This window comes from Ambystoma mexicanum, chromosome 3q (genome assembly GCF_040938575.1).
Source record: "Ambystoma mexicanum isolate Mex_15411 chromosome 3q, UKY_AmexF1_1, whole genome shotgun sequence".
Taxonomy (NCBI): Eukaryota; Metazoa; Chordata; class Amphibia; order Caudata; family Ambystomatidae; genus Ambystoma; species Ambystoma mexicanum.
This window is the reverse complement of record NC_090926.1, coordinates 1,031,119,923-1,031,143,752: the sequence shown is the minus strand read 5'-3', so window position 1 is coordinate 1,031,143,752 and position 23,830 is coordinate 1,031,119,923. Positions and strand designations below refer to the sequence as shown.

At 45.8% G+C, this 23,830-nt stretch overlaps 1 protein-coding gene across 1 annotated transcript in view; it reads left to right on the top strand.

Annotated features, from left to right (window-relative positions):
* The window catches only part of ENPP7 (ectonucleotide pyrophosphatase/phosphodiesterase 7), a 104,229-nt gene that overhangs the window by 47,487 nt on the left and 32,912 nt on the right, over window positions 1–23,830 (top strand). The window contains exons 3-4 of the mRNA XM_069655205.1: window positions 8,778–9,407; window positions 11,914–12,148. Coding sequence (XP_069511306.1) covers window positions 8,778–9,407; window positions 11,914–12,148 — 865 coding nt within the window. The remainder of the gene's footprint in view (window positions 1–8,777; window positions 9,408–11,913; window positions 12,149–23,830) is intronic.

The window sequence follows — 23,830 nt, the reverse complement described above, 5'->3', positions numbered from 1 at the left end:
CATAAGTGCATAGTGAGTCAGGAACAGTACCATCAATTGAAGAGGCATGAATAGGACAAAGTCCCTTTTCCATTTCAATGGCGGTGGAGGTGTGGATGGAAAAGGAGCATTGCAACCAGGACGAGGAAGCACTATCGCCAGGAGATAGGTCTGACTGAGGGTGTGAGGTATATGTTGCAGAGTATGGGAGCGAGGTGGACATGGGACTGAGTGAAAAAAGTGGCAGCACGCCAGAGAGGCGCTGAAGTTCCTGGGAAAACGCAAACAGTCACTGATAGATTCTGCCCATATTTCAAGCCACCTGTTTGGCTGAGCGCCTTTCCATGGGGGCAAATAATGGAATTGCCAGATGTACAGGCTGCTAGAAGGCCCTGTAAACGCTGGCGCCTGAAGCCCTTGACTGATGAGCGCTAATCCTGTAGCCAGTGCATCCTTCCCTTCAAGGCACACTTACCCACAGGTTTCTCCTCTCACAGGAGGGAAGAGGAGTCTGGATCAGGCAAAGATGGAGACAAAGAGGAATCTCTAAGGCACATGGGCCTTTTCTCCTTCTTCCCAGGTGGTGCCTTCAGCATAGTATCCCGGCAACTGCCTTATCAGACAAAGAAAGTGGTATCTGTCCTCTACCCCCTACACCTGCCTCCCATGCCTCCTGAGCAGCGAGGAAGAGCTCTCTGGGGAGAAAGATACAGGGATCTCTGCCACTGTACGTTTCCGCTTAACTGGCATCTTCTTTAACCATGGGCTGCATAGGCAGCATAATAACCTTACAAAAATATTCCACAAATACTACACGTACTCCTTACCAACATCCTTAACAAGAGCGCACAACTTATCCAACGCAACACAACCCCGTGTGCACGTGGATCTCCTATTGGTAAATAGGGTCAGATGGACGTTTTGACACTCGCTCCTCTTCTTCAGCAATTGTCAGCAATTGTCTTTCTAACGCCCGCTCCTCAATGCAATGTTACAGGTTTCTGGGTTTCATTTCTGCATCGAGCTTAAGTGCAGATTCTAAGACTGGAGGTCGCTAACAGCATGCACTGTGTTCCAGCATAAGGAGCCAGGGACACTCTTCAGCACTTCTCTGCCACTGGCCAGTGTCCCTCAACGCGCTTGGTGGCAGGAAGCCTAGCCAGCAGCCATGTTTCTTGGCCAGAGAGCCTAATGCTGTATCCAGGGAAGGGGCATAGTCTCCTGTACTGCCCCATGCCCCTAAGTATGCTCAGCTCAATGCCCCTACCCCGAGTCTTATGCACAACAGGTAAAGGGCAGTGGAAGAGACTGCCCCGTTGTTAAATGGCGCTTCTTCCAAGTTTTGGCTGTATGCATTTCGTATGAATTGGCTTTCATGGTGCCCAAACCTAGCTGGAAGCAACATCTTGTTTGACTGCCTAGGCATAAATATAAAATGCTTACACTTAGACGGATATCCCTTTGAGGGAACATTCATGAGGATGTGGAAAATGGGGCAGCAGGGAGGTGTCTCGGGAGGATAGCTCAGAGGTAACGCACTCGTCTTAGAAGCAAAACACGGGAGTGTAGTATTCCCTGTCCCACAGATATGCAGGAAACATTAAGTACTCTGGAGACCTGGCGAGTGTGATTTGAAGTTAGTTTTATTAAGTTACAGGGATTGGAGAGGAAGGGGAATGGGAGCTATGGCGAATACATCTTTCCAGGTTATCTGTCCCATCCTGTGTCCCAACGGTCCTTCGTGGAACCCTGGGTGACATGGGGTTCTACACAGCCAACATTCCATGGCTTGCATATGAAGGCTCTTTGCAAGTCCAATGCTACACATCCCCCCTTCCTCAAAAGGGGAAAACAAACACAACAATTTCTTTCACAAACAACCATCGAAAACAAATAAAAGAGGGTTTCGTAAAAACACTTATTGGCAACCATGCACATTTAGAACAACTATCGATCTCAAAAAGAAAAGAAATAGGAGAAGTGCTAAAACAAAATACATCCTCACTACACCATTTTGTGATGTGCCAAAACTACTCCTGCCACAACACAATGAAATATAACAAAAACATAAAGCAACCAACATATATCAAAACCATTAATGATTGATGTCTAATGTAAACAAACATCATGACTACCGGTATGGGTTGATCACTGGTGAAATGTCAACAATCTAACATTTCATGTCAACTAGTATCCTGTGCAGACTCTTTCATATAGTGATGTCCATGTATGATGCCTACCGGTATTGACAGTGACACATACTTATATACTTACACTATGCTTATATTATTTCCCTCTACTACCTATATTGGCAGTGCTGCAAATTTATGATAATGGTCCATCTCACCGATACTGGCAGAGATACAAATTTATGATATTGGCCTATCCTACCGATATTGGCAGCGATAAATATTTATGACATTGGCCTCTGCTACCGATATTGGCAGCAATACGTATTTATATGATATTGGCCTCTACTACCGATATTGGCAGCGATACATATTTATGATATTGGTCTGTCCCACCGATGCTGGTAGCGAACACCATTTGACATCGGCCTAACCTACCGATACTGGCAGCAACACCTATTTGTGGCCTCTCCTACCGATACTGGCAGAGATACACGTATATGACACTGGCCTCTCCCACCGATACTGGCAGAGATATATATTTATGATATTGGCCTCTTCCACCAATACTGGCAGAGATATATATTTATGATATTGGCCTCTCACACCGATACTGGCAGAGATATAAATTTATGATATTGGTCCGTCCCACCGATGCTGGTAGCGAACACCATTTGACATTGGCCTAACCTACCGATACTGGCAGAGATACATGTATGATATTGGCCTCTCACACCGATACTGGCAGAGATATATATATTTATGATATTGGCCTCACACCGATACTGGCAGAGATATAAATTTATGATATTGGCCTCTCCCACCGATACTTGCAGGGATATATATTTATAATATTGGCCTTTCCTACCGATATTGGCAGTGATAAAACTATTTATAATAGCAGTATAGGCCCTGAAATACCTTTACACTGGTAGCGAAATAACAATTGACGAAACAGACTACCGTGAATTAGCACATACAATAATATTGGCCTTGAAGAGTTTTCATTTATAATATTTGCTCTGAAATACATATATTAAATCAATGGATCTTTAGGTAATCCATGCAATAAATTTATATCATGGACTTCCTCCACGCAATACATTCATTGATATTGCCTTCTACCACTGGATTCTCACTGAACAGGCTTGTGTGCATTTTTGCAATACACCTATACAATCAGTTCATTCAAAGGTTACCCACAAATGTAATATTAAATATTGAATCCCTTCTATCTATCTATATCATATGTGGTATGCACCTGCACCATACACTTTTAACGTCCACCAGTGACATTGGCAGTGCATGTCCAAGAATGTATGTATATCGTATCATATGTGTTGTCAAATCCACAAAATAATACCATTCCTATCCATGTTACATCAATATCCCTTCACAATGAGTGAACAGAACCTATAGTCCCAACTTCCATAATACTCTAATACACAGTCTAATTGTGACATACCCTAACATCCCACCATGAAGAAAGATGTTCACATTCACAACCTAAATACAATGTGTGACATACCATAACATCTCACTCTTCGAAGATAATGCTCATATTACAATATTGAATGCACACTCAACTGGCATGTTACACCTTCCCCACATATATTCACACATAATTCCTGAAAATAATGGGTGTTAACGTTAACATGGTTCTCAAACTATTACAATTTGCACAGATATATGTATTACACGTGGCAATAATATTGCAGTACTTAATGCAGGAATTGTTTCCGTTGTTCAAAAGTGTTAAATACTCCTTGACTGTACGCCTTTGCACAGAAGAAAGACACATATACATATTCCTCCATTATAAACAACCAAATAATTAAATGAACCACCCAAAATCTGCAACAGTGCATTTGTAAATAAATCGGCATCTGTAAAAAAACATCACAGGCATTTGTACATAGATATATTTACACGTATGCACCTCCTATAGTGCATGAGTATTGTACCTAAATACCATATACCTGCACACCCATCTGCAAAAAAAACATATTAAATACTGTAGCGAACCTACAGAAACTCCTACCATGGTTAGGTAACACATACAAATAAACATCCACCTAGAGAAACGTCAGGTAGTTCTAACAATTCTTCCTGAAAATACGTACTGATACATGTTATGCTGACGACCTGGATTTAAGAAAATTATGTCGTACAGGACCACTTTAATTATAATGGTGCATTCCTCCTCATTGCTCCAACAACCCGAAATGCACTTTAAACTCTCTTTCTCTATCTCTGCACACGCATACAGAAAAATTGGCTCCTACAATATATATAACATTTTCATTATTTTCTTTTTTTTTTTTTTAACTGTCTTTTTTTTTTATTTCTACATCTCATCAAACAGTATCTTTCTGAAAGGTGTAAGACTTGTTAAAAAAAACTTGTATTTAATATACTGAACACTAAATCTGTAACGTTCAGTCAACGCTCCTCATGGCCGTTGTTATAATAACTCGTGTGACTGTGCATTCACCATTTGTCACTTATTGCCACTATCTCTCTTCCTTGACAATCCAACATAGTCGAGATGTAATCCATGGCAGGCATAATCAATATGTCATTCACTGGTTCCCCCAACATCGCGGAAGCATACTAAAAGCAGTACCATAATTCGCCAAACATTGGTGCAGTCACGGTCGTTTTATTCCTCAATTTGCCACATGTCTTACTTTAAATGTACTCCAAACTTCTTACTGTTCCTGAAAACAGTCGCCGCTTTTATTGCCAGATGCTTTATTTCACGCTTCATTAATCTCCATAAACTCGTCGGTTGTCATTGCATTGAGCGAACTTTATCAGCTGCAACCTGAAGACATCTTCATCATTACATACTTGGGAGCCAGTGCTCACTAGATCCTTGAACGTCATCACGTATTGTGTGTACGTTCATAGGGCCTTTCTTTCAAAGAAAACTTTCTGATCGGGAACAACACACTACAAACACGTTGGTCTCATCTGTAAGGCCCTTCTTCTAATGTTTGTGCTAACAAACGTAGCAGATTCCGGAATGTTTATGTGAACAACATTAGCAGGTTCCATGCTGGGTTCCTGGACGTCACTGGATCCTGTATTTGAATTCACCAACAGGAAAGCATGGAACATCATGAACCGGCATTCTATCATCTCGCCATCCCCTTCGCCACTATGGATGACGTCCCCAGTAGTCACTGCTAAGCTGAGCAGAACGGAGCTGCAGGACCACAACCACTCCGGAAGTAGCATCCACCACAAGTACTATCTCATTCTCCCATAAAAAAACACTTTGCTGTAGTAACAAGTGCTGTATAGGTATTAACTCCCGTGGCTGGCACTGCGCATACAGTGTGCAGTCTTCAAGTATCACTGCTCTACATTGCACTTCAAATGCGCCGTTTTACACATCACTGTGCCACATTGTGCTCTAATCATACAGTTTATTATTATTTTCGGTTTTTTAAAAAAAATGTTTTTACGGCGCTACATTGCACTCGCATAGTTTGTACAGTACCTTAAATGCACAGCACCTCACAGCTTCCAAAACATGTGCGAAAATACAGCGCTCTATCTTCTGGCTGCCTGCATGGGTACATCGCTGTCCCGACATCAGTAACCCCACTCAGCAGGATTTATACCTATCTTTGTATGAGGCCTCTCATCTTGAATCACCATCTAGTCCCCTTCCTCTCCGGGCTCGCTTCATAGGAATCCCATCCTCGTCGCCACTTGTAGTATTCCCTGTCCCACAGATATGCAGGAAACATTAAGTACTCTGGAGACCTGGCGAGTGTGATTTGAAGTTAGTTTTATTAAGTTACAGGGATTGGAGAGGAAGGGGAATGGGAGCTATGGCGAATACATCTTTCCAGGTTATCTGTCCCATCCTGTGTCCCAACGGTCCTTCGTGGAACCCTGGGTGACATGGGGTTCTACACAGCCAACATTCCATGGCTTGCATATGAAGGCTCTTTGCAAGTCCAATGCTACAGGGAGCAACGCAGGTTCGATTCCCGGGTCGCGCTTAGAAACCGTATAAATAACCAATCACAGTTGAGGGCTAGGTCGGCCCAGTTTAGGTTGGGTAGATTACTCCTATTATTGGTCTCGGAGATGTGTCTTCTGGGTAGGGTTGGTCAGAAGCACGAGCCCTACTCAGGAGTTTAGACACCCAGCATTGCACCACGCTAATCTTTGGGAGCCTATATGCTAAGCCAGGGACCAGCGAGCATCGAGGTGCAGACCACCACGATTTGGTGTGTGTAGGGGGAGTGGCAATGGAAAATTCTGCTGGCAACAGGGCTAAAGGGCAGTGCCAAATGGGCATCGGATTGGCTTGTGCTGTAAAATACATTATTTTAACTAATTGGTTCAAAATGTAATTTTCAGAGACTGTTATCCAGACTGGGGTATTTGTGCCCCCAGTGTGCACACTGTGGCCAGGTGCCACTGGGGGCGGGACTTCATCACTATTAAGCAATAGGTTGAGGAAGCTGGATCGGTGGTGATGAGAAGGTGGGGGGGGGAGAAGAATGGGTGGAGGGAGGGAGAGCATTGCCAAAGGGGAAGTCTTCATAGGAGGCCAGAGGATCCATCTGCGTGGAGCTCCTTCTTGTGTGATGTTATTGTGCTGCCTACATGCTCACCAGGATTAGAGCCGGGCATATGGCCACCTCAGGGCCTTTTTATGTGTCCCATACCAGCCCACCTCTGTCAGCTCTACCTGAATAAAAAGTCAAACAAGTACACATTGCCTCTGCTTATTTCCTTCAGGGCGGTACAAGAACTCTCTAATCATGTATATAATAACACAATTTACTATGGGGACACACTCATAGAGCGTCCATTTCCCAGCTGGTTTACCCTGACTTTTATAAAGTTCATAAAAACACTACAAGTGCGAGTGTCTCTATTGCAGTGCTTAATTGCTTATTTGTTACTGTTTTGGCCGCTCTCTCTTTCTCACTGTGTCCCTGAGACCGACCCTACCTTTATGTGAGACTTCTACATTGTATGCAATCCCAGGACTAAATCTGATGCCTCTTGGCAGATCGCTTTTTTGATCATTGTTGCTGCAGAGCATAATGACCAGCTCACCTCATGTGGGACCTTCCCTCTGAGGCCTGGGTTCCCCTGTAAGGGAAGCAAAACAGACAGCTTTAGATCTGACTTGGGAGAGCTCGGTTTTGGTCTGCACCAATACCTCAACAGACTCTCCACTAGGTGGGTCTTTGAAGACCCCCTTTACCCTCAACCGCAGAGGCTTCTGATTGGGCTACATCTATTATGGGGTGTCGTGGTTATCTAATCTGTCAACCTATTATCCTTCCTTCAGACTATTAGCCCCGCCGACCTATAGAGCCCTGATCACACCAGAGGTGATAGTCGCTCTGCTGACCATACGCTCACTCTCGTGAAAGGCTTTCAAGCTAGGTCCATCGGGAGTCCTGTCCTGAGCACATTTTTCCTGTGAGATCCCTTTACTTGGCCCCTTTATGTTCGCTACAGAGAGTTTATTTTATGAGCCCCAGGGGGCGCTTTGATAGGCGCCCTTTCTTTCTGGTGCTGTGATGTACAGTTACTCCCTTCCTGACCCTTCGGACGGACCCCAAGAGACCGCAACTGCGGCACTTCTGTTTGGGTCTGCCTCCTTAGAGCTCTTCTCGCTAACGTACACTTCCAACTGTCACCTTCTACCAGGGCAGGCATGTATCACCTCACCTCCCTACAGGCCGTTTGTCTGGGCAACAAGTCACCCCCCTCCCGCCCATCATTGACTCAACAACCTGCCGTCTAGTGTAGCCAGGCCCCAACCACATGTCTCTCATGCAGAGGGGGTGAGGAGACGAGGCCATCTTCAGGCATAACCTGCTCATTGCACCCTGAAGAGGTAACTTCTAAGCACCCCCCTCACCCTCTCCCCCTCGCTGCTCCAACCCTAATTTTAGGGTTTGGATCCTTGCTTTACAGTGTAAGCAGCAGGGAAGCAATTCCAGCTGAAATTTCATGTGAGATGAATTAGATTTCCCAGTCCAGTTAGTGTTAAAGTTAATGTTTCTTGTGAGTCATTAATGAACCACTGAAACCAGTGCACAGTTTTATTAATAGAATTGCATTCCTATAGAACAGAGTGATGATAATAAACTGGAGCCAAGGATGTGGCCTCCTATGTTGGATCCCAAAACATGGTGTTTCAGGACCCATCACAGTTTATTATTCTTGTGTACATATGTCTGTAAATGACTGAACGGTGGACAAAAAGGAGCGTGTTACATAACCTTTCAAACTGGAAGGAAGGAAGGAAGAAAGAAAGAAAGAAAGAAAGAAAGAAAGAAAGAAAGAAAGAAAGAAAGAAAGAAAGAAAGAAAGAAAGAAAGAAAGAAAGAAAGAAAGAAAGAAAGAAAGAAAGTTGATTTTGTTTTTAATATGTTGCATGCTTATATTGAGAGTATTTCCTACATGCCTTTGGCTGAATTGGGAGTATGATTCGTGGAACCCCATAACTTGTGGGGGCATCGCAGTGCTATACAGAATGGAATCCACCCAGAAGCAGACTCCTTCTGAAAGGCAGAGGAGCATTTAAAGTCAGCTACAGGGGCCATATTCAGAGACTTATAGAGCATGCAGAGGTTCACAAGAGTTAGGGGTGCACTAATTCTATCTCTCTTCCTGCAGGGCTTAAAGACTGGATCCCTCTTTTTCCCAGGGGGCAACGCCACCTACCGTGGAGAAGTGGTAAATGTGAAAAAGGTGGAGTCACCGAGTCATAAGTGGGGCAACGAGACAGAGTGGCAGGACAATGTGGAGACAGTCATGAAGTGGTTCACAAAGGATGACTTGGACTTTGTGGCCCTCTACTTCGGAGAGCCGGACACGACTGGGCACAAATATGGGCCAGAGTCTCCTGAGCGGAAGGAAATGGTGAAGCAGCTGGACCGAATCCTGGGCCACCTTCGGAGTCGCATCGCCCACTATGGTTTAGCGTCCCAGTTGAATCTGATTCTCACGGCCGACCACGGTATGCGGACGGTGCTAAAGGAGCCAGAAGTCAAAGAGATCGTCTTGGCTCAGATCCCAGACTTCTCCTTCAAAGACCTGGAGTTCGACTTGGTGGACTATGGCCCTGCAGGTCTCCTGCTGCCCAAAGAGGGGAATCTGGAGAAGGTTTACCAAGCCCTTAAGCATGGCCACCCCAACCTCCACGTCTACAAGAAGGAGGATCTGCCTCAGCGACTGCACTACTCAAACAACCCCCGGATTCTGCCACTGGTCGTTTACGGAGATCCGGGATACGTGGTTCATGGGGTAAGTGTGGTGTAAGTGGCATACCACAAATATGGCACCCTTTGTAAATAAATGATAGACCAGCCTGTACCTTTTTATGCCAGCCAACCTTTGTTGACATAATATATGTTGGCGGTTTCTCCGCCCATTCATCATAAAAAAAGCGCATGTTTCAAGCTCTCTTAAATTCTGTTTTTGTTCCAAGAGCTGTGGTTGGATCCCTCCGACAGATCCACTGCTTCTGCTTCAGATTGCTCTGTGGAAACACACCCTCTCTGGGGGCTTCTCCATTGGTCCAACCCCTATACTTTCATGGGAAAACAACTCCTGATGGGCAAGGAATCATGGGCCCACCAACTCTTCTATTGATTGTTCAAGGATAAGCATAGTCTGCTGGAGGTTGCTCTGTGGCCCACCACCTTAGATGGGGTCTAAGCGATGGGCAGGCCACCTCTGTTAGAAGATTTGCCACGGGCCACTCATAGGCTCATTTTATAAGGTAATTGCACGGAGGAGGACTCGCGACATGTGCACTTCAGTCCCCTGGATGCATTGTTTGTACTACAAAGTACAATAAATGCAGACACGTCTCGGTGGACCTGGGTTTACTAGGCTCATTTGCACCACGCCTCCTGCCATGTATGTATGCGTGAAGGATGTTATTTAGCGTATATTCCATATGAATCCTATGCATTAACGCCACCATCATAATCGGATGATGCCTTTAATGCATTACGTTTTGCAGGCAGAGCACATGGGGCAGGCGGAAAGGTAACCTTCGCTGGATGCTGACGGTGCGCCTGCCAAGAACTGAAAATCCTTCCATAGTGGGAAACCTGTGTAAAAATATGCATGGAACTTTCAGGCATCATTTCTATATGTGTTTTAGTGCACTGCTGGATTAGCCCCATAGTCTTCTGGGTGTTGGTGTTTAGATGCACTGCCTCTGTTGGGTCATGATCCATGGGTTCACCACTTCTTTGGGGCTCTGGGCCACCTGCAGGTTCTTCGATGGACACACAGTGTTTCCTGGGGAAGGTTCCTATGGAACGCACTCTTCTTGGAGGGAGATTTGGCACAGACCCACCACCAGTACCTGGGTTCTATTTCATTGATCCAACACCTGTACTGAGGCTGTGCCATGGGTCCACCACTTCAGCTGGGCTTGTTCCTTGGGTCCAGCACCTCCAGTGGAGCTGTTCCATTACGCACACGCACACACACACACACACTTTCTCTCTCTCTCTCTCTCTCTCTCTCTCTCTCTCTCTCTCTCTCTGTCTATCTCTCTCTCTCTGATGGGTGTTACTCTATGAACCCAGCACCACCTGACCAAGCTGTACCTCTGCTCGGGATCTGCATGGATCCATCTCCTCTTCTGGGGTTGTTTCCCAGGAACACCCGAACCACTGTGTCCTGTTTCAGAGAATTCCATCACCTGTGCTTGAGAACGTTGGAATGTGTACCCACATCCTCTACTGTTCCATCTGCCACTATGGAAGGTGTACCATGCTCATACCACTGCTCTGGCTTTATAGGTCTGATGTTACTGCTGTTCTAAGATTCTTGTCCCTAGGCCACTTTTCCCAAATCAGCCGTTCCGGTCATGCTTTTCCCACTTCAGGCGGATACTCTTTTTGGGCTCCTCCCTTTGCAGCCCTGTCAGAGTGATAGTCAGATGCAGCTTCCGTAGCATGTTACCTTCTCTCCGGCCACCTGCCCTGCTTCCCACTTCCTTCACTCTTTCTTCTACTGGCAGGCAAGGGCCATGCCAACCCCAGTCCACCCCTTGCCCACTTTAACCTGCTTACTCCCATTCATGGAACTTCATACCCCCGGGCGGGCGAGTCCCCCACAACCTACCATTGCCGCTTTTGTCCTTTCCACCTGAACTCCGTTGCAGAGGCTATGGCCCCGCCACACCTCTATTTCTTCCCTTCCGGCATCAATGACACAGCAGCATCACCTACAGGGCACGCGCCTGCATGTCATCCTGCATGGAAGGATCTTATAACCAGCCAATGGCTAGCTTCATAGGCACTTTCAAGCTAAGGCCGCGTGTAGGCTTTTCATTCCTACCACAAAAAATTTGTCAAAAGTAGCCTCCAGAATTTCTTTGCTGCTGAAATCGGCCACTGGTTGGTTTCATGAATCCATCCTATCTGCTGGGGGTTGTCCAAGGGATCCACCACATCCTCTAGAAGACGTTTTGTTAATTCACACCTTTTTTGTTAGGGGTGCTGCCGGGTCGTGTTGTTGCACGGAGCCACCACTTCCACTGCATGCTGCTTATGTTATGTTGATTTATACCACACACCGCTACCATTTCCATGGCCTCCGGGCGCTCTACATGGATCACCTCTACCTATGAGTGTCCTATGGATCGCTTGCATTCTGGAATAGTGGTTCTCTGGATCCACCAGCTCCACTTTGTGAATCTCCACCATCTGTGGGTTCCTCAGTAGACCCACCATGCACATTCTGCAGAGATAACACTTGCCTTCCTTCCTTCCTCCCTCCCATCCAGAGATTTAAAGTCCAGTTTAACAAGGGGGAGCACGGCTTTGACAATGACGACAAGGACATGAAAACCATCTTCCGAGCCGTTGGGCCGGCCTTCAAGAGTAACCTGGAGGTGAATCCCTTCGAGAGCGTCCATGTCTACGCGCTTATGTGCAAGCTTCTGGGCATACACCCGGAACCTCACGACGGCTCCCTAGAGGTCACGCAGAACATGCTGCTTGAGGCCCAGTCCAGCACAGGTAGGTGTCTTTTATTTATTTATTTATTATTCATTTCTAATGCGCCTATACACAAGTGTTTTGCACAACACCAACTGATGTTCAAGTGATGGTTCATTTTTGATTTTTATTTTATAGCGTCCACATACCTTGCCGAAGTAGTGCAGTGCTTTACAGAACAAAATGTTTCAGGCTTACCTGATTACCAAAGTAGACATGACTGGCAGATACAAGAGCACACAATAATATTAAGGAACAAAAGAACACATTGGGCCTACTCTCAAAAATGACCAGAAATGAAAAAAAGCACAGAGGATGCAATTACTATTTTTGGTTTGCATTTTTTTAGATTCGTGTTTATTGTCAAAATGTGCAGACCACCTTATCCAGAAATGTGAGCAGCCCATGTCTCAGAGTCTGCGCAGCAGTACAAACGATGCACTGGTGACTGTGAGCCCCCTTGCACGCATTAGTTGCCGAAGGGAGATCCTAAGACTGATATATGACAGGATCCCAATACCCAAGCCGGGTGCACTTTTCAGAGTAATGGTCCCGCAAAGGGCCTGTTGCTTTGAAATGCAAGCAAAACAAGCACTGGCAATGCCAGCTGTTTCATCTTTTGTGTGGGCATGGTAAAGGCACTTTCTAGGCACTACTGCAGTGGTATTAAACGCTATTGATGGTAGCAGGTGCAAAATGGCGTAAATACCTAGCCATCTAAAGTAGTGCCTGGCAAATGCCTCATTCGTATACACGCAAAGGACACATATAGTGAGTTCTTAATCGAGTGGCTGACGGCATTCCTGGTTAAATAAAATGCACTAAACTAGTAGCGTTTTACAGCTCCAATTAAGTCATTAGCTCCCAGAAGACTGCTTTGAAAAAAGTACCGGCTGGCACTTCCAGTGCAATGTTTGAAGGCTTGATTAAAGCAAACTGAAAGAGTTCCCCAGAGGCGGTGTTTTGGTGGGGTAGGGCAAGAACGGGGTCGGGAATGAACGTAGGGATTAGTATGTCCATGGGCAGTCAATGGGTGGGCAAGTAACCAAACAACACCTACAAGCTGTATGTCCCTCCTCATATGCTGTTTCTCCCTATCTCTACTGTAATGCAATAGTTTCACAAGTTCCACCTAATAGCCAAACTAAAAAGAAAAGCATTTCTATCCCTGCCTGAAGGATGGAAATGCAAGTAGGATAACAGCTCATACTGTGGCTTTATGTACCCGTTACATGGGCAACACCGGGGGGGGGGGTAAAGGCCCGCGGCCCCGGGTAAACGGCCTGAGCGAAGTGAGGGCCATTAACATGGGCCCAGGAGCGTTACCCCGCGGTGTTGCCCATGTAACGGGTACAAAGGACATTTGCACCCCTGGTTACCAAAGCAGCAACCCATGGTGCTAAAGAAAAAAGATGTTCCTTCCTACAAAGGCATGCTGCGCGTGTTGCATTGTGGGAAGGAAAATTCTTTACCAACATGGCCGCCATTCTTCCCTTTCCATGGTGGCCATGGGAAGCTGAGAGGAAGGTGCGGCTGCAGCGGCGTGGTCCGCCGCAGCCGAAATAGGGTAAGTGGCGGGGTTAGGAGTACTAAAAAAAAAACAGTGACGAAGGGTGGGGGGAGGATGGAGGCGGGGTGTCGGCCGTCAGGCAACTTGGGACACGTGCATACATTGAGAGTTAAAGCCTGTGTTCCTAGCTATTTGATTGGCTGGCTCCCTCGCATAAGGTGCTAATGCTGCTGTTCCACTTAAAAGCATGACAAGGTCAGAATTGACCCGATCAGGCAGTGTGCATACCCCAGGTTCAGGGGGGTTGTGTTTGTTTTCTGTGCATGTTCAAGCGCCTCCCATTTCCTGTTATGGGATGTTCTTTAAAATGCACAGAAAAGCCCCCTGCACAAAGGGGGGAGAGGATGGCATTTGAATGTGCACATATAGGATGCGCACATTCAAAAGGCTTTTAAAGATGGGGTGCATCTTATTTTGGTGCAAATTATGAGATGTAGGAGTGAGAAAAGGAAGAATTCCTCTGAGGAGGTGCAGCTGGTAGTGTGACTTCTTAGAGACGTTAGAGATGTGAAGAGAGAAGAAGAGGGTGGAGTCGAAGATGACACCAAGGTGCTTAGCCTCACAGGAAGGAGCAGGAAGAGGGCCCAGGGTGGGAAGCCAGACAGAGTTAAGGATGGATTTACTCACCATCCTCATAGACAGGCATTTCCAGGTGGCTGTGGATGAAATCCTGAGGTTGAGTTTGCGCTTTCGACAGCGAGAAAGCCACCCCAGTTCTAGAAATGATCTTTGCCACTCACGGTTTGCCAGAAGATAGACGTGAAGTCAATGGGGATCAAGTCACTGGGGATCAAGAATCTGGGGATACCTCCTGGAGGCCCAAAAGCCAACCGTGATGTGGAATGTGCGCACAGAATGAGAGCTTCCACATTGCCCAGAGCTAAGCACAGCAGATGCAAAGGCGATGGGAAGTTTGGTCTGAGGAATCGAGGCTTTCATCAAGAGTGGTTCCCCAGGTTGTAAATTAACCAGTGTGAGACAAACAGGTGGCTGCCAAAGCTGGCGGGCGTGAGAGGTGCTTGCCTGCCTTTCGAGCTGGCACCCTGAGCAGTTGCCGTGGTGAAGGGTCTATGATGGCTCAGTTGTACAAAAAGGTAGACAAACTGTAACCAGAAACTGCAGTATCCCTAAAAAGGTCCCTGAAGAAGGTCACTCTCTGGATCCTTACATCAAAGCCCAGACGTAAGGTGGAGGAAGATCAGACCTTTGCCCCACTGTGACCTCAAGACATGGTGCACACAGATGCAGCGGGCGGTCAAGAGCAGCGGTCTGCAACCGTTTTCACTCCAGAAGGTTTGCACTAGAACTCCCATCAGCCTGGGCAAGCATAGTCAATGTTGAGGCATCATTGGAGTTGTAGTCAAAAATATCTGGAGAGCTACAGGTTGCAGGCCCCTGGAAGGGACAAATATCACACCCCCCAGGGGACAGCAGGCAGAACAAGGGGTACTGCCAGGCATCTCAGCTGCATGGCACTCTGAGGTATCTGCTTGTGCTACAACACCCTGTACAGGACCATGTGATGTTTGATTGGAGCCAATGGCATGCACACTATTGCATATCATGTTTGCTTCCAATGCCAGCGTTTGTTTTCCTCGCTAAAGCAATTGCTAAATGGCTGTTTGCTATCTAGTGGGGGGATATGATGCTGACAACATGTAATGCAATGTGGTGGTGCATCCCACATTATTGCGTTCTGTTGGATACATAGGTCAGTCAAGCATGTGCCTGAGAGTCCAGTTATGCGCCTCATTTGGGACTTCGACATTTTGCCAAACTCTGAAGCCACACAGCGGGTACGCCCCGGCCACATCCAAAAGAGGTGAAAGCAAATGTATGTTGCTTGGGTGTATTTTCATGTGTTTGACGACTGTGATGAGGAAGGTAACGAATAGGTAGTGCTATAACTACTTGCTCGAATTTTCCTCACTTCCATTCTCCCTTACCCGTTCCAGTACTTTCTCCTATTCGTAGGCCCATTATCAGGGTCTTCCAAAATTTTCACTTGAAATGTGCCACACACCTTGGGGCTGGAGGGGTTTGTGGCGCTGCGAAAGAAAGCTTAGCAACTTTTGTAAGAGGTCATTTACAATTTCAGATGCCTGCTGACTGCCTTCCTTTGTTCTACTGTGCAGAGACCAATAAACCTATCCTATGATAATCTCCATCTAACTCTCCCCTTCCACCATTGCTTTGTCTATGATTGTGCAAAAAAAGGGCTTGGAGCCCCTCTACTGAGAACAATCCCGGCCAAATAACCTCTCCTATAGTAAGGTGCCACTCGAGAGGGTCTACAACAATGTTTTAGCTCACTGTACTTTTCAAAGAGGAGAAAAAACCATTTGCATATTAGTCTGGTCCCATCCACCTGGGCAGTCCAGCACCTAAATGCTAGGCAATTCTCCTCAACAACAAAGTACCAACAGCAAACCCCAGACACGTGTTTTGGTAGGGATGGTTCTACATTTTAGACAAGGACATGGTTGGGATAAGGTTGAGGTAGAATGACAGCATCACACAAAAGCCGAGGTGACATTGGGTAAGGACATTGGAATATGGGAGGGGGAACACCCTGTTCCCCCTCCCATAATTTTGCCTAATGGTGTTCTCCTCTTTTGGCATTCTTCCCCAACTTTCCACTCAGCTTGGGAGAAGGGGGGGAAATTCATTCACAATGACGGGGATTCGGTAAGTGATGTTTTTTGCAGTATATAAAGAGGTAATGGGTCCTGTTTTGTCTTTCTTTCCCTTCTTGCCCCTGGTCCCAGGATTAGTATTTTTATTTTGCTCACAGGGTTCATTAGGTTTCTCTTCTTTCTCAATTGGAGTTTCATGAGGCTGGGTACCACAGGATAATTCAGTTTTAAATTTGTCCTGAGTTGGGTTTTCTGCCAAGGGTGTAGTGAGGTCTATTTTATTAAGAGGGCAATGTTGCGCCATATTGCCAGCCTTTCTACAGCACAAACAAGGTTTTAACTCGAGACTGAAGAGTGCTGGTTTTCTCTGATCTGAGGGATACAACTCTTGAATTGGTTCCCTATTTTCGCCGGATAGCTGGGACTTTATTTGTCTACGTTTTCCACTGGGAAATGCCTCTCTGGGCTTTCTTCTTCCCTAAAGGAAGATATCTCTTCTACTTCTCCCAGCTCAAAGATGTTCTTATTCCTAAGGGAAGTTGGTTGAATTTCCTTTTCAGAATCAGAGCATTCAATAAAGTCGGCAATCTACTTATGCCTCCATTGTTCCTCATTTTCAGATTTACTAGATGGTTCTAATCTTAACGAGTCTCTGGGGAATACAACTGGGGAGGATGGTATTCCTGTGTTCCTTTTGCTCTCACTGGGATCTCCTACTTCTGAAATGGTATGGATGGGTTTGGTGTAAATTTCCAAGGCTCGGCACTGCATAAGGATGGGAAGTCCCTCACTCTCCTCTGGTTTCATCTCACCTCCGAGGCTGGACATGGGTATCTCAGTGGAGGAGATGTAGGGCCTTAACAATATGGGACAGAGGAGATCTCCACTCATGGATCTCTAATTTTGGTAGGGAGGTTCTTCTTGAGTTTTCCTATCTCTTTCCAAATAACTCCTTTGGATCTGAGGTTCCCAGAGAGTTTCTTGTACCAATAGTCCTACCATGTCATCTCTTTTGATCTGTATCTTATTATAAGAAAGACTCAAAAGGACCAATCTTATTTCCTCTCCATGGGTCAAGATGGGTAACACTGTCAACATCCCTTTCTATTCATAATTCTCAAAGGGCATAAGGTATGTGATAAGAGTTGCTTGAACCTTCTGCCTTAAGCTCCAGGGAAATATTTTTTTTTATCACTACCCATTATCTGACAAATATGAGGGGATACAAGTTTATAGATGTTACTTTCTACACTCTTCTTCGTGAGAAAAATGGCTTGTGGGGTTAAAGGGAAGAATTGGATCCCTAGATTTTGCCGCCCGTTTTCCACAGACTTTATCCCAGGGTTGGCAAATGGGATATGGTTATAGTTACTTTCACACCCATGGGAGTGTGAGCCATTTTTAAGGGAACTGATGGTAATTTGTTCTCCTTCTGAGGCTCCTATCGGGGCATTAGAATTTAAAGGTTGTCTAATCGGGGGGGGGGGGCAAGTAGTATCAATTGAGTCATAGCCCACTCCTGACACCACATGTAAGGAAGGCATGGTATCAACAGTAAGACAGACTCAAGAGATCACGGTTCAAGGGTGTTTATTGAACTTCAACAAGGGTATGATAAACACCTATCTAATCCTAAATCTACAGATGGGAGCAAGCTACGACTATCAAATAATAATAACGCAGTCCTAATGGTATCTTGCCAAAATAAATGGGCCTATACTAAAAAAATGTCAATCCTTACCTCTAAATACAAATAGTGTGGGGGTTTCTTAAAGGAAAATCAATGTGGAACATAAATGTCAGAATGGTGGGTATATATGTTGCTATGTCTCCTCTTCCCCACTTTTGTATGGCAGGTGGATTAAAGGGGTCACACTGGTACTTGGAAACACTCTGCTTGCAGAACACTTTGGCAGCCTGCTCTGTCCTTCAGAGTCTCTTTGGGTTCACAAAAACAATGTCTCTTCCATCTCGCCATCTTTCACAAAGGGCTCCCCTTGCTCGGGCGCAAGCCTCTCCTTATCAATCGACAATAGTTCACCAACGGCTCCCCTCACTCGGGCTCAAGCCTACAATGTCTCTCTTTAGCCTTCAATTTCCTGGGGTTCCCTTCCCCATGCTTTTGCTAGCACTCTGGTATTTGTAGTTTCCGAAACACAGTTCAATTTCACTTTCGTTTCCCTAAGTCTGGATCAAACAGTTAAACTTTAAACCCCTTCTTTGGCTTCCCTCAGTCAGACACAAGCCGTTATTCATTCACTATGGTTCCCTTCCGCGCAGAACCTCAAATGCTGTCTTGTAATATTTCTTTCTCTCTCTCTTCTAAGTTCATTAGACATTTCACTGAGACTTTCGACGGGGCGATTTACTCTTCGCCTGCTCACTCGGTTACTATGTGTCCCTCTATAGGTGCTGGCTTCACTCGCGTTCTGCTTTTACTCAGTTCAGCCTTCAATTCCTGATACACTGTTGCAAGCAATCCGCTCTACACAAACCAGACTTTCATCTCCTTTGCTGTACTCACCAGTTGCGATGGGAGACTTGTCACATTCACGGCTTTCCCTCTGGAGTCAAGCCTATGGCTCTTGTTCTGCTGTTTCCTCCCCAACTCTGCCGTTCACCCGGGAGGGCAGCTATTAGCCTCATGGCACTGGATACAATTGTTTGCTTCCCGCTGGGCTGGCTTGAATAACCTTATTGGCGTCTTGAAATTCTCGCTTTCTGGCAATAAGAGTATTTCGCTTGCAGCCTCCCTCCCTGGCTTCTCTTGCCTCCTGCGTTTCTCTGCCTGGTTAGCCACCTCTCTGTGCAAACAGCTCCTTCCTGTGCACTGCCTTGCTCAGAGTGTGTGCTCTGTCTTTCATCCAGGTGGGAAGGATCAATGGGTTGCAGGTGTAGATAATTGGGGTGGAGTGCCTGATCCTGCCTGGCGTCGTTAATGGGACAAAATGGAGGTGGTCTATAGGAACTAATGGTCCATAAGTTCCCATGGGTACTCCTCATTGCTCCAGGTTTGTTCTTCCTCGTCTCAGTCATGTCAGTAGGGTAGGAAGGGACAGGATAATGGGAATTGTAGTGTTTTGAAAAATGTGGAGGAAAATAAATCAGAAAGGGTTTCAAATAGAATGGATCTTTCGAAGAATATTTCTTAGGGTTATGTCTGGAAAGGGGGAATTGGGGATAGTGAGTGGGGGACTTCCTATTACAATATGTAGGGATGGTTCTACATTTTAGAGAAGGACATGGTTGGGATGAAGTTGAGGTAAAACAGCATCCTACAAAAGCTGAGGGGACATCGGGTAAGGACATTAGAATAGGGGAGGGGAGAACACCCTGTCTTGCCTAATGGTATTCTCGTAGTTTGGAATTCTTCCCCAAACTTTCCACTCAGCTTGGGATAAGGGGTGAAAAGACAGTTGGGGTTTCCACATAACACAGCAAAGGTATTTCCAGTGTGTGTTAGGCACTAGAGTACTCCAATGAGGAAGTGAAGGATTGTATATGTATTGCTCCAAGGAGGGAGTTGAACAAGGATTCCTGTGTGGCGTCCGAATCTTTCTCTTGTGTCTTGTATTGTAACATTTGCTTCTTTTTGTTTTGTATTGTAACATTTGTTTTGAAAGGTTAATTAATTAATCAAACAAAATAATAATAATAAAAAAATGTTTTTTTTTTACTGGTTTTGCCCCAAGGAGGGGGTTCAATGGTTTTTCAAGGAGGAAGTTCATGAGTGAGTTCTTGAGTCAAGGGAAACCAGTGTTGTTATTCTGGTTTTTCGTATTTCAAGGAGGGAATATTGTGCATGTTCTGATTCCTGGTTGTTTAATACTCCAAAGAGGGAGTTCAATGTTTTTTTATTTGTTTTGCCCCAAGCAGGGGGTTCAATGGTTATTCAAGGAGGAAGTTCTTGAGTGAAGGGAAACTAGTGTGGTTGTTCTGGTTTTGCGTATTCCAAGGATGGAATGATAGAGGCTACTAACCTGTGTTAAGGGGGTGTTGCTTTGTGTTTCACGGAGAAAGTGCTGAAGGGAATGAATGAATGACAAGGTTATGGTGTTGGAGGTAGAGCACACCAATGAGGGAGTGAAGGAGTGTACTTCAAGGAAAGGGAACTATTGCTTCAAGGTGGAAGTGGTTTAAAAAAGTCATGCCACTGTAGGTGTGTGGTGTTAGATCGTTAGTGTGCAGTATGCCTAGTGTGTAGGTGTTTTGAATTATTGCAATGAGAGAGTGCATTTACGGATTACTGGCAGTGGAGGAGTGTCTGCACGTTAAGGGACCCCAGATGGGTTAAGTCTGGAACATTTTTCCAACGTGAACATTAGTTGGTTTGTGAGAAGAGTGTCACAATACTTTGAGTTCTGCTTAAGCACATGTTTGGTCCATTCAAGGTTGTCTGCTGGTGTACATTGGAGGAGGTGTATTGTGGATTGTTTTTTGTCATAGTACTTGAATGTGTCTGTCTTTTGGCTTGCCTCATATATGATGTAAAGGAGGTGTGTTGTGTCCTGTCTTTGTGACATTGTATTATATGTCTCTTTGTAGATCACCTGCTGGTCATTCCTGATTCTTGTTAGAATGCTTGTGAGTGTCAGTGATTGACAGCTCAAGGAATGTTTTAAGAATCATACCATGTGAGTGTATCAGTTGAGACCTGAGCAGAGATGCCCGAGGATGGCCGGTGGGTGTGTCCCTGCTACCAACATACAAGAGTACTTGGAGCCTGTAAGTATGCAAATAAAGAGATGTCTACCATGGAGTCCTGAACCATCTGTCCTGATGACCTTTATTGGAGAAGATCACTTTATAACACCCAACAAGGCCGAAACACATGGGTTGCTGTGTGTACTCTTGTTCGGAGGAGAATTGCCTAGCATTTCAGTGTTGGACTGCCCAGGTGGGTGGATGCAGACTGATATGCAAATGGATAGGTCTCTTCTGTGAAGGGTTCAAGGAGCTAAAACGTGTATGTAGACCTTTCTGGGTGGGAACCTTCCCAAAGAACAGGTTATTTGGCTGCGTTCCTTCTAGGTAGAGGGGCTCCCAGACCTTTTTGTATAAATGTTAAGGGACTTGGGGTTTCACTCTTAATTACCCAGGGTAATCCAGACGTGGACCCCTTGCTCACTGTGCTTAGAGGGGCACAGCGTCGCCTCACTGATTAGGCCCAACAAGGCCGAAAAACTAGACTGAGGTTGCTGTTGGTACTCTTGTTCAGATGAGACTTGCCTAGCATTTCGGTGCTGGACTGCCCAGGTGGGTGGGACCAGACTGATATGCAAATGCATGTGTCTCCTCTGTGAAAGGTACAATGAGCTAAAATGTGGTTATAGATCCTCACAAGTGGGAACCTACCCAAAGAACAGGTTATTTGGCTGCATTTGTTCTCAGTAGAGGTGCTCCCAGACTTTTGGCCTCATTACACAGATGACGGTAAGGGTTTACCGGTACCGGTATTTACCAGTACCGGTAAATCCTTACCGCCTTACTACGAGGTCCCTTTGCGGGTTGGGGAATTTAACGGCTGCTTTTTGCAGGCGGTAAAAACCAACCCGCAAAGGGACCAGGGAGCTAATTACGGTACCGCAATTTGCGGTACCGTAATTAGCCCCTTCCCCATTCCCATAGAGCCCTGTCGGGCAAAAATTGGAATGGGAAAGGGCAATGGTGGAAGGGGGAATTACCGCCAACCTTGGAAGAGGGCGGTAATTCCCCTTTCCACCAAGGCGGTGCCGGTATTTTACCGGCATGAACCATGGCGCTAGTAGCGCCATGGTTCACCGCAATCCGTGTAATGAGGCCCTTAGAATGTGCTTAGAGAGGCACATCGTCACCTTACTGTTGAGGCTCGACTCGACCGAAACATGTGTCTGGGGTTTCTGCTGGTACTCTTGTTCAGAGGAGAATTGCCTAGCATTTTGGTGCTGGACTGCCCAGGTAGGTGGGACCAGACTGATATGCAAATGGTTATTTTTCCTCTGTGAAAGGTATAGTGAGCTCAAGCATGGTTGTAGACCCTCCCTAGTGGGAACCTACCCAAATAACAGATTATGTGGCCATGTTTGTTCTCTGTAGAGGGGCTCCCAGACTCTGTAGGATTGTGCCACAGAATAAAACGCTACTGCAAGGTGGGCTGACGGCATGCACATACTCTCTAAGACTGCACACGTTTCTCCAACGAAAGGCTGTGTCACTTTAAATGTGTACTTGCCAGTCAACGAAAGAGCACTTTGAAAGGAAACCTATCACTGACAGGTTTTACCCTGGTTTAATCCCTTTGGTTTGAAGCAGTGAATATGGTTGGAGATTTGTTTTTAAAGTTCAGGGTGGGGCTGATGTTTTGTAACCTTAATGATGAAACCAGAAAAAACATTATTCTATATTGTAGCCCCTACACACAACCTAAGTCCTGTATCTGGGTTGTGCTGAATCCACCAATTTTCCTATTCCGTATACATACTGATTGTGTGATCAAGTATGTTCTCCGGGGACACAAAATCGCACCCACTGAAGGTGCTTGTGCCCCAAAAACATATTTACCATATTCCACTGCCCTTTTGCATTTGAAACCTTGACACTACCCCAGATCAATGCATTTATGTTAACATATACAGACCGATTTACTCAGCTGTTGGCAAGTGGGTCCCCAAATATAATTTTGAAATTGGCCTCTGCACATCTTCTGCAGGACTTGCCCATTGGTCTCATGCAGAGGATTGTTCATCTTCCATCTCTGGGTAATGGTTCTGTGCATGAGGAATTACCGGGTCCTCCAAGGTCGGAATGACCCGGTAATTCCTCATTCACAGACCCCGGTATTGGAGACCGGAATGGAGGCAGCCATGGCGCTAATTGCACCATGGCTACCTCCATACTCGTAATGAGGCCCAATATTGTGCCCAGGGCAAAACACCAGAATATGTAGCCCCTCCATGTTGCACCTTTACTGCATTGCCTCTCGAACATCATTAAATCATTAAAATGTAACTAACGCATTAGTGACTTTTATTAAAGATAGCCATATATAAAACAACGTTACAAATGGGAATTCATTTTCATTAAGTAATTGTCTAATTTAAGGGCATTCTCCCCGATGTTGCACCAAAAGCGTCTCTTGCTGCTGCAGGAGCTATATGTTTTTGCTGAGTTCCGCTCTCCCGAACACCATACCCTCTGACTCCCACCCACCAAACACTTCTCCACTGTCAATCCTGCCGAATCATGTGTCTTCTAATCTCTGTCACCTCTGCCTGCCTCTGCTCTGTTCTCTAATGGGGGTTTCCCACTCCACTCCAGAGGCGTAACCAGGATTGTCTAACAAATGGGGCCTGAAGATAATGCAATTGGGCCCACCGCAGTGACATTAACATCTGTTAATGCCCACACAGCGCTACTGACTGGTCATTCACATATTTTGATTGGGCCTATCCTGCTCAGGCCCTACCCTGTCTATGCCTGTGCTCCACTCTAACCTTTGCTTTTAATGGGGGCAGTTCA